This window comes from Melanostigma gelatinosum, assembly GCF_949748355.1.
Source record: "Melanostigma gelatinosum genome assembly, chromosome: 3".
NCBI classification, from domain to species: domain Eukaryota; kingdom Metazoa; phylum Chordata; class Actinopteri; order Perciformes; family Zoarcidae; genus Melanostigma; species Melanostigma gelatinosum.
In genome coordinates this window covers 19097579-19109499 of record NC_136636.1, presented here as the reverse complement: position 1 = coordinate 19109499, position 11921 = coordinate 19097579, and the positions used below count along the sequence as shown (strand labels likewise).

The following is an 11921-nucleotide window of genomic DNA, read 5'->3' as shown; positions in this document are numbered from 1 at the left end:
GCATCTGGTTATTTGAGAGAAAAACCTAAAACGTGGTTTTAAGAAGTGTGTTTTATTTATTAGTCTGTGTGAATGTGTGCAAGCATCAGTTTATGTGCGTGTTTTAAGCTCCTTACTGGATGGGGGATCCAGTTCAAAAACGGCTTGATTAGCTCATTTGTTGCCTTTAGTTGTTAATGCCACTTAATTACAGCCCTGGTGGGAACTCAAAACACGCACACACACACACACACACACACACACACTAACAATCACCTTGCTTGTGTTGTTCCATTCCCCTCTCCATCTTTCTATAGTACGCATCTTTTTATTCTCACTATAATAGTCAATTCGACAGTTATCGTGGCTGCTGTTTGGGTGAAATCGTCAGCAGTTTGGCGTCAGTCGGTCCTGGGATCTCCAAGATGTAACTCTGTGTGTGTGTGTGTGTGTGTGTGTGTGTGTGTGTGTGTGTGTGTGTGTGTGTTGTTATTATGTCTATTGTCTGCGTTTGTTTAGTTTGTGGACTCCTCTGGACGAACATGACTCGTCTCTCTTACTGACAGCATGTGATCCTGAACCCAGCCGAGCCTTTCATTCGTTCAGGGAAAGTGTGTGTGTATGCATCAGTCAGTGTGTGGGGGCGCTTTTGCCTGTGTGTGTGTGTGTCTCAGTGAGTCACATGCTAAGCCCCAAACACCAGCTCAGGGATCCCAGCCAATTAAAAGCTGATGCGGGCCTGGATGCCTTGCCCCTACCAACATCTGGGTATTAAACTAAACGGCTGCGATATATTAGTTATGAAGTCAGCAGCTCTGAGAAGGACCACACAGGAGAAGTGCACATCTCATATATGTCTGCGTGTGTGTATATGATCCAAATAGCTGCTCTGTAATTTGCTCACCGTGTAAATTGACTAGGTTTGTTTAAGCAAATGACAAGCAGAATGAAAGAAGAAGAACATCATTTTCTTCCCTACGGTTTTGCATCAACGGATCACAGCAGTCATCAGTTCTCGTATGATTTATAGTTTACTGCAGATTCCCAGAGGGCACGCGAGGGAGATGAGTTGTGGCCTGGGACAAATTTGAGCACAGGAGGAACGCATGTGTTGTTTTGCACGTTGGAAGTTAAAATGAACCAGCGACTGTAAAACTGTAGAAAAGGTTTTTCTTTGAAACGTAAGGAAGGTGAGAGGCTATTTGGGAGCAAATGCAAGGACAGGGAGGAGGTAAGAGGGAGGGGATGCAGGTTGAGGGGCAAGCACAAGCGTGAAAGTGATGATGTAAAATACAATGAACCTTATCAAGGTTGTACACACAAACACAGAGAGCGACGCACACAGACGTGCACAGCTGTGAACGGAGGAAGACAAGTCTCCACGTGTGTGTTCAGCTACTGGGACAAATTTAAACACAGTTGACATTCTGAGGAGAGAACGACTGGTTCGCTGTGTAGAACGACGGGATTTGTTTATGACGTTTAAGATGTGCGGTTAAAGGAGACGCAGCATGGTTTCTGATGACTTTCCGCTTGACTGTCCACCACACATATATTTACTTCATAGCAAATATCTGCTCTGGTGACAGTTGAGGCTTATTTTGTGACGGCTCGAATTTTGCACATGGCCAGCGAGAGGTGACTATTGAAACATAATGTCGGCAAACTACCTGCTGAAGAGAGATCAAAGTTGACTTCTCGGTCCGATTTGTAGACTTGTTTATTTCGTCCTTAATCAGATTTGTATTAGGAAACCTTTAAAAATAGCTGCTTGTGTTAGAGTCTTCTCCATCGGGCAACTTGTCTGAGCGTCGACCTCTTTATTAGTGTGTCTGCATATACACATGTGTTTGCCTGCCAGTCATTGCATTTACAGCATCTGTCTTTCCAGGTTGACCTGCCTTTACGTCTCTAGAGTCTACAGCATCTTCCCCTTTCTGAAGCACGACGCCAAGTCGTGAGAGATTTGCAGTGAACTAATTCAACGTGTCTCGATTAATCCCGCCCAGTGTATTTCCTGGTTGTGTTTCGGTTGTTTCTCTTCTGCGAGAGGCTGTCGTGTAGCTGTGGTCACTGTGTGCGTCTGGTGGCCTGCAGGGTCTGTGCAGCGGTTTCTCCCACACACCGAATACAAACACAGCCTGACGTCGGGCGCTCTCGCGTTTTTCTCTCTCTGCCTTTCTTTGTCTTGTCTTGCTCTCAGCCACACACATGCGTCAGGTATCCACCCCCACACACTCTCTCTCTCTCTCTCTCTCTCTCTCTCTCTCTCTCTCTCTCCCCCCTCCATCCCCCGGAGCCCCTCTGCCTCTCTTTCCTCTGTCTCTTTTTCCTCACGAGTTTTCCACCTCCTCTCTCTCCTCTCTTACTTCCAGCTGTGTTATACAGCGAAGGAATATAAGTAGCAGCAGGCCGGCTATAAATATTGCCTGCCCACCCAAGACTGTTAGGATTATTATTTTTCTTATAATCACTGCGGTCTTTCTATAAACCCAACTGATTATTATCTGGTTTTTGTCCCTGTTTCAATGTGCAACAGCCAGCTCCGGTGTTTTTGTGCAGTCGACATTTTCTCTTTGCTGGTGTCAGGTAGATGATTGACTGGAGAGGATTTACAAGGCCTTGATTTGTACTTTAGCTTCCACAGTGTCAGTAAAGCCTCAGCGGTGATGAGTAGAGTGGACCCAAACCAGGAGGAAGAATGACGTAGAGCTCCAGAAAATATGGGAGGAAAAGAGCAACAAGCAGTTGGGCGACGTTCATGAGTGCTGGTGAAGGTGAAGAGGAGTGCTTAGCTGGATTTACAATGACAAAGCTCTCTTCTTTTTTCTTTTTTTCTTTCTTCTTGAAAATGGGGGTTGGGCTCCTAGTTGTTTATAGATGGAGCGTTTTCTACGCGCTGCCTCCGGCCTACAGCTGGGAGCCAGCTGTGTGAATCAACCTCTCCTCATCTGCTTTATCCATCCGTCCTTCTCTCCCTTTTTCCTCCCCCTGTTTCCTCCACTTCTCCTCCTTAAAAGGAGTTCAAAGAAATATTTGTGGTTGTGGCGTTACCTACCTGATACCCAGACGTGCCGAAGTAGTAGTAGCAGAAGAAGAAGAAGAAGAAGAAGAAGAAGAGGGGAAGACGAGACAAGAGTTTGATGTTACTTGGTAGACAGAGTGGGGAGGAAGGTGTGTTGGGGGGAGGAAAAGGGGAGGAAAAGGGGCTGGAGGTAAAGAGAGAGAGGAGGGGAGGGGAGCCGGGTACAGGAAACCACAGGTATGTGCAGGATGGCGGGTGGGCGGCCTGGAGAGAGGACAGAGAAAAAGTTGGATTGTGGAGGAGTGAAGGAACAGCGATCGTACGGGGCGACTAAAGAAGAAGGAAACACTCTCACGTGCACCACGTCTGATAGAGTTGATGGTTGAAATCCCTGAACTGAAGAATGTTAAACATCTAGCCGGCGTTGAGAAGCTGCTCAGCAGCCAGAAGTCCAGCGCTGTGCTTGTGCAGGCAAATGAAAACAAGGAGAGGTGAACCGCTCCTCATCTTAAAACAAACACTATCAAGTTGCTGACTGATCAGGCCGACAGGTCCAGTCATTCTGACTGTGTGTTGCTTCATAAGGCAGCTTGAGTGACTCATGGGACCTTTTTGCACCAAAGATGGTTCTCCGTCAGTGTATTAGTATTTTCCATTATTTGCTCTTCCCTCCTGCTGCACGGAGCATACCTTGTCATCAAGTTCAATAAGATTATGGCTTTCAGCTTGCCTAAACTTTAAAAAAAAAAGAAGTTCAGTCACAGCTGATCGGGTGCTGTTTTCTGCTCTGTTTACTCTCTTCTGCTGGTGTAGCTCTGCTGCCGCGTCCACCGTTTGTAGTCATGTCGAGCTGCCGCTCTCAAGCCCTCTAGTGCCCCGATGTCTGTCATCAGTCACTCCGCCGGTGTAGCAACAAGGGATCAGCGTTTCATTCTGCCATTTCGACAAGGTGAGAACCCCAGCAGTGAGACATCAGCGCCGCAGCTTCCTCAGCCCACAGTTTACAGTAGAGAGTTACGTGAGGTGTGAATCAAACCTGGGCTACGGTGTTGACTGTATCTAACCACAGCGATAGTTTGGTAAACATTAGTTCAGGGCTTCAGGGATTCTTTCTTCTTTTTTTGGTGGGGGGGGGGGGTGTCAATGGTAGACAAAACGTTTGGTGTTTTAGTTTAAACATTTAAGTTATTTCTGTCGTATATGCAATACGATATGCACTGTATAGAGCTGGGTGATATGGATGATATTGATATCACTATATTAACAGGAATATTTTTCTGATATTGTTGTGTAAAACATGACGGCAACAATTACATATGTTTGCAAAATTCAAAAATAGCCATTGATGTTCCATGCAAAGACTTGTGTTTCTATGGTTTTGCTTTGCATTAGACCAAACTCTTTAAATGTGTCAAACAAGTTATTTCAATTACTAATTTAGTCAGTTTTAATTTACATTTTTCTCAAAAAAATATTGAATTACTGAACACTGTCAGCACTAGATTTATGTAACCCTAACCCCTCGTATAAACCCTCATGACCTAAATGTATTTTAAATAAACTCAGTGCAGAAATGCAATACCTTTCTAAGATGCATGATCATTTTCCTACACACTGTCTACTGGGCGTGAAATAGACATCACTACATTTTGCTTTGGCTCTGATATTATCATGAAATTACATCCGACTAAGGGAGGACAATAAAGTCCGAAACTTATTTTCATCTGTAGCTCTGACAATTTGGGCAGTCCAGGTTTATATTACATCATCACAATAGCGCTGTAAATCAATAAAGATGTATATTGAATTATTGACCAGCCCTGTACGTACCTATTGTTTACCTGCTCACATTGATGCTTATTTTAGTTCGGTATCTTTTGAAGTTGTCCATTTTGGCGTAAGAACAATTAAAGCTGTTTAAAGGCAACTCAAGGTAGCTGTCCAAGTAGATATGACATTCGTCTTCCCTGCAGCAGGTCAGTGAATCGGGCTTATTGTACATTACAGTGATGTCTCCAGCCCTGTGGCCTTTCGGTGGTCACACCATTAGCCCCCATCAAATTACAGCAGCTGTGAGGAATTCACAAAGTCTGGGTAAGAGGGGTAAAAACACAACGGAGGGTGTGTGGGGGAGAAAAGCAGGGAAGGAGGAGAGTCTGGGCTGGGCTGGATTGGGTTGGGGGGGGGGTTACAAACACAAGCCAGAATTTAAAAACAAAGTTTACCACTGAAGGAAAACAACAGGGCTAGAAAAGGTTGGTGGGTGAGGAGAGAGAGAAAGAAAAGAGAAGAAAATGAAAGAGAAAATGAGGTAGGATCTGGACTTTGGTTGGCTGACGGCCCGAGTCCCGCCTTCCTCGCCCCTCCCTCCCCTCGCTCAGTCTCCAGCCCTAACACAACAGAATCCCCCACAAGCCCAGCCACATCAGGAACGGCTGGCTACATTATAGCTGCCATTATCGTCTCTCAAGTCATAACAGCCAGAGAACACCCACCTCGACTGCAGCTCCGCCAGGAGGGGGAGGGGCGAGGGAGAGGTCGCAAGAGCAGGAATGAGCTGGGAGAGATGGAATGAGGGAGAGGGTGGAGGCAGCGGGGGAGAAGAGGGGAGGGGGGTGGGGGGGAGAGAGAGAGAGAGAGAGAGATAGCCAGAGATAGAGAGCAATGGATAAGGCAGAATGAGTGGAGGGAAGTAGGGAACGAGGGAGAGGGGAGAAAGACGGGGACAAAATAGTTTCAGATGGGTGTTTACACTGCAGGACACGCTCCAAAGATGTGTGCAGAGTGTGATTCAGGCTGTTTTGTGTTGTTTAAGAGTTTATCCAGCAAACACACACTGCATACTCCCATTCCTATCTGAGAGTAGAGGAGAAATGAGGTTAAGAGGAGAGGGGCTGTCATTAAATGCCTCTTTCTACATCGGGGGGGCATGTGTGAGCCCCAGTTTAGTGTTACACCCAAGAGTAAAGGAGTGGAGCAGCCGAGTGGAGTGGATCAGGCCTTTTGTCTGACACAACCAGTGACCTGTGGAAATGTCTGTCCTCTCTGGAGACTTCCTCAGAGGGAGGAGGACTGACGCTTCATGGGAATGTCGCAAATGGCCAAACCCTGCAAGACTAAACAATGTTTCTCTTTGTATACCGCAAACACAAACTATCACCTGAGAACTGACGTCTGTGGGACAAATACGTACCAGAAGTCACCTGATGCAGTCGAAGCCCTGCTACAAGAGGGCGAGACTGCGTCTGTGAAGCTTACGCTGATAATATTACACTTTAATGTCATCAGAAATCATAACCACGCTTGCTAAAAGAGTAAATAACACATTTTTCCAGCCTTACTTGGTCTGGTATGACCAGTAGCTTATGGTGGCTAATGTGAGCTAACTTTGGTTGACTTGGTAGAATTAGACTTTTCTACTTGTGCTACGATTACGCGTTGTCAGCATTTACATTGTCCTGTAACAGTTTAGTGCAAAACAAAGTGTAAATAGTGTTGCTCTATCTAAAGTTTGCTAACATTAGCCACTTAAAGCTACAGGTCATGCCAGACCCAGTGAGGCTGTAGCAACGGAACAGCTGTGTGTTGAACTGAGTAAGGGTTGATTTCTTGAATCCAACTTTTGATTTGTAGGACAAAGAATATGTTGGCTCTGCAGTTGTAGTTCGTATCAGCTTTACAGTGTTGGGTTTCTGACAGTGAATGAGTAACAGATCACTCGGGATACAAAGCCGTACTTTATTTATTGGTGGTAAGTTGCTGTTTGGTTGGTGAGCTTAAATTTATTAGGCTAGACCACAGTCGGGACCTCTTGGGCTTGTTTAAAAATATCCAGTAATTGAGGTAAACTCAGCTTATATACATCTAAGATACTATGAGTTATGAGATACTATGAGAAATCCATGAATTTGTCTCTCTGGTGCCTCGGAGCCATGCTTTAAAACGTAGGTTCCCAAAGTTTTCACCTGTAACGATGCCAGAGACTTGCAACCTTCCGGCAGAGGTGGTTTAATCACAACATGTCTAATGCCTGATCATACAGAGCTTTGATACCCGAACACAAAAGAACAACACCCATGAACATTGCATTTACACCACGCGATGAACATGGTGCTCCTCCGCTCTCTTCTGCTGCTGTCCTCTCTGCTTGGTCTTTAACCAACATTTCATCTTGTACAAAAAGAGGAGGCGTAACGCCTGTTACCCCTTGTTGACGTTGCGGGCTGTAAATTGACCTGCAACTGTTGCCGCTCGCCAATCTGTCGTAACCGCGACCCACCGGGGCGTCACAAACCACACTTTGAGGATCCCTGCTGTAAACGCTACTTTCCTTGTTTGGTGATATTGTGTGAGGTCACTTTGAGGTCTTCATACACCAAAATATGTGATCTTCCAGCCATTTTTGTATTTTTTTTCTTTGTCAAAACAGGACGATTTTCTATATTCTGCTAATACACCAATACGCCGAACCTCAAACACTGAAATAATTCGATTAATTGATTGCTCAGTTAATTCACTTAGTCAATTAGACATCACTGATGTCTGTGATCTTGATGGCTTTTTGTCATCATTCATTTTTTTTAAATAAATGATGAATATATTTATTCAAAAAACATTTAATAGCTTCATTTCTACACCGCATGCAAGTCTTCAGATTGAAGTCTACTGTTTGCTACATACTAATCCTATATTCATGGCCTTTTTCCCGCTGGTTTCATCATATTCCTAAGTACGGTTGATGACGTTGAGGACAAAGTGGTTGTGTGAGGTAGAGATGTCTTGTTTTAGGCTAACTTGTATGAGGCGGTGGTGCTGCTGGAGTGGTTTGGAGTGTGAATGGAGAGGTTTTGGGTGTAGAAAGTGGCTGGACATCCTGTCCTCATCCTCCGCTCCTTGGTTCCTGCCCAGCTCACTGTGCCGCAGCGGAGCAGTCTTGTTTGGTTAGCCGTTTGATTTATGGCCTCTGGGTTTTTAATATGTTTCTGCCCCATCCCTCTGAAACCCGGCACCACAAAATTACACCGGGAAGCAAAGTCCTCGAGAGTTTCTCACAAGATATTGACCTGAAATAGCACAATGCCACGGCACCTGTATCAGCAGCGTGCATGCACTGTATATAATCATGCATCTACTGTATGTGTGCTTACACGCTGTATAGATATAGAAATACATACATGCACACATACAGTCCATTGGCCGAGGTACATTCCTACTGATGCAAATTAAAAAGAAATGCACTTCAGGAATGCTCTACAGTTTTGTTTGTCATGTTTTTCTAGTGTGTAAAATGGGCTACGACTGCATCTCGCTGTGCATCCCTGTGTTGCATTAACTGCACAGAGTTAGAACATCAACTTATTGTTTCGAAGAAGACAGGGATGCTCAGACTTGGCAAACATGAATTCTGTTGACTTGTTCTCTGTTTGCGCTCGCCTGACAGTAAATGACTGACTAAGAGCACTCTCTATGTACCGCGCAGATGAATTACTCAACACACAAATGAGCGCGCCTACACGGAGCAATACAACAGTAACACTCACACACTCGCTCGCTGCCTCGCTCCCTGGAGAAACACTCGCAAACATATTTTTCAAAAAGATTTCCAGCTTGCTCATGCGCAGGTGGTCTCATACATTATTCAGTCTTACTCCGAGATGCACCACCATTTATCATGTCAAACATGCTCTCGAACACACACACACACACACAGCACTGCAAATACACTTGTCTCCAAAACTCTGTTCTCATACACACCTGCTACTGTGCTTTCACAATACAAACTGCTTCGGTATATTCAGTCTTTCACACATACACACACACATTCTCTGCAGACTTGGTGGCCACTAGATTATTATGCTACCCCCTGGTGAGACTGACAGGTGTGTCAGTGTGTGTGTGTGTGTGTGTGTGTGTGTGTGTGTGTGTGTGTGTGTGTGTGTGTGTGTGTGTGTGTGTGTAGGTGTGTGTGTGTGTGTGTGTGTGTGTGTGTGTGTGTGTGTGTGTGTGTGTGTGTGTGTGTGTGTGTGTGTGTGTGTGACAGGCTGTCTGGCGACCCCCTTCTTGGTATTTATGAGTTCTGGACAGCTGAGGTGCTCGGCGAGATCTCTATTTAGCGCTTCCGGGCTAATTATCATACACACATCCGAAGCAGGCGCTGAATATATGCAATTAGCCGCGGACCGCCCACATCATTTAGCCACTCGCTAACTTTGCGTATCAAATCCCCCTGGTGGCTCGTGGGCTTAAATAGGTCCCTGCTGCCCTTTTAACACTTGTGCTGCTACATAACAGGCCCAGCAACAGAGCTTTCATCTGCAGTGGACAGAAGCTTTCCCACTTTGGGTTTAAGCACTTGTCACATGAACAGCAGCAATGGAATATTTTTGATTCTGCACGCATGGCAAGGACTGAAGTGTAGAGTAAAAGAATAATGCAAGGTAGTCCGATTAGTTAACGCTTTCTTTTTTCAAATCAATATAAACATTTAATGTTGCATTTTCTTTTCTTTTTTTTATTATTACTACAGATCATCCCCCAAAAAAAAAATAGATGTTTAGGATTAAAAGGGTAAAACAATATTGACACAAAAAAGATGATATGACATCAACGTGTACAGTATTGTCTTTGTCCACAGTCCCGACTATTAGTACCTGCACTGATGTGGTTGGATGTAATAAGCAGGTGCTTGTTCCCAAGATCTCTCAGCTAGAATTACCTTACACATGCACTCCTGCTGAAAGATACCATCTCAATATGAGCTTCATACAAAAGATTGCTTTGTATACTGTAATTCTTCTCCGTTTCTGTTGCCACTATCATCACTTTTTTTTTAAGCTTTGAGGCAAAACCCAGATTTTCTTCTTCTGCAGGTCTTTTCCACGCCGATCGCTTCTTTCCAGGATGGGAAGGTGCGGCGGGTTTTTAGTGTCGGTCAGCAGTGTTTGAGGTGCACGACATTGTTTAGAGAAGAGAGATTACGGCCACGCCCACTGTTTGTGTCACAGGGTTTTGTCTAATCTGTGGGAGTGTATCAGTACCATCACATGACCTGCTTTTAAAGTTCAATATGTAACGCTTACACCGTTTTATGTTGCTATTTAGGGGACATTAATGTTAATTTATGAGATCATAAGTATTTATGCATGTTTCATTTATCCAAATGGAGCTTCAGATGCTTATATTTCTAATAACGTGTGACTGCAGAAGGGCAACTCTAGCATTGTGTTCTCGCAAAGGAAACTCAATTCTCAGACATAAATTTACACTCAAACCTCATAACCTCATTTTAAATCACATTAACTGTGAACATACCTGTAATTACGAAACATTTTGCAATTAATATTTATTATTCCAAACAAACTAATGAAATGACATTTGATGGATTGAAGCAGGTACAGCACCACCCTTAGCATGGCTCACTGTAAGTGCTGTTGGTTTTTATTCTTAACGAAATGTGACTTCTGACCTGTATTTTACTTTCTGCAAGTTATATTTGAATGCAAGACTGCAGGACGTATTTTTACTGTGTTCAACTTTATTACCACTGTGGTTTTTACATTTTTACTTTTACTTGAGTAATGCATTTAGTACTTTGTTCTGGCTTTGTTTAGAATAAGTATGACTCAAGCTTTTCACGGGGAGCTTGTTTTACTCTTGAACTGCTTGCTCTGTTATTAACAACCTCTTTTATTTCTTTTTTTTTCTCCACCCTAACCACAATTGTTTTTGTCCATTTGCCTTTACTCTGCAGAGCAGTTTAGTTTAGTTTGGTGGGGTTTGTTTGGGTTTCCTCATTTCACCCGCACCGTGTCCTTGTCTTTGTGTGGCAGGTCCAGGCTGTACGGGGAGCAGTCGGTCTCGGAGCTCCAATGCCAGTGGACATGCAGCCACACCAGGGGCTGTACCACTACGAGACCTCACCCAGCCAGCCCTCCAGAGGGTAAGACAGTAGTTGGCTCATCGCTCACTCATCGCTCTGTGGCTGCATTTTAACCTCCATCTGTCACGGTGAATTATGTGAAACCGGTTTCTGAAATATAAGGAATAGTGCAACATTCTGGGAAATTAGCTTATTTCCTTTCTTTCCAAGAGTAAGATAAAAGTTATTTTATCGATGAGATGATCTATACCACTCTCAATGATAAGTACATAGTTAGAGTGAGGTTATCTTCGTCTATCTCAGCACATAGACGGGAGGTCGGCACTGTCCAAACTTCAGGCATCGCACATTTTCTTAACAGCATAAAAGACCATCTTATTTATTGTTTTGGTTGTGCGGTTTTATTTACTTTATTCATTTATTGACTTTATTAGTAAGAATTAAAATTGCATTGCTCTTTGTACCTGCATTATTATACATGCCATTGTACAATCATTATATCAGTGGCATGAAATGGTCTTGACATGACAATAAAATCATTCATCGCAATTATTTCTTGCATGCTATATCGTCCAACAAAATTATTAGTGATATCGTGACAGACCTAAACATGAAAATAATCTCTTTTCAAAACCAAGATACAAATGTACTTGAAAGTCAAACTTTCAGTGCAATATAGAGGACAGAAATATGCCAACAAATACAACACGAGCGGTATATCTGTGAGAGGAACCAGTCACCGTAGAGGCCCGGCAGATCAATCCGGGCTTACAGTTCATCCAACCAGCCAGCACTTCTATCGCATGTGTTGATAGATATGGTCCGCACAATGGTATAAAACCTGGCAAACTCACTGCGACAACAAGACTTCAACAAGGCCAACATTCTTAGCGCTCCTCCTAAAATCACAAATTGTTCTTTCTGGACAGGGTTGACATCGGGACAATACATGTTCTAACTGTGGACAGAGCCAGGCTAGCTGTTCAGAAACTCTACCTATTTTAATCACACAGATATTCTGAGGTTGCAGGTCTCGCT

At 44.0% G+C, this 11921-nt stretch overlaps 1 protein-coding gene across 1 annotated transcript in view; it reads left to right on the top strand.

Annotated features, from left to right (window-relative positions):
* Positions 1 to 11921, top strand: part of gli1 (GLI family zinc finger 1) — a 46270-nt gene that overhangs the window by 23553 nt on the left and 10796 nt on the right. Inside the window, exon 2 of the mRNA XM_079296065.1 lies at positions 10834 to 10943. Within this exon, the coding sequence (XP_079152191.1) occupies positions 10873 to 10943 (71 nt within the window). The 5' untranslated portion in view covers positions 10834 to 10872. The remainder of the gene's footprint in view (positions 1 to 10833; positions 10944 to 11921) is intronic.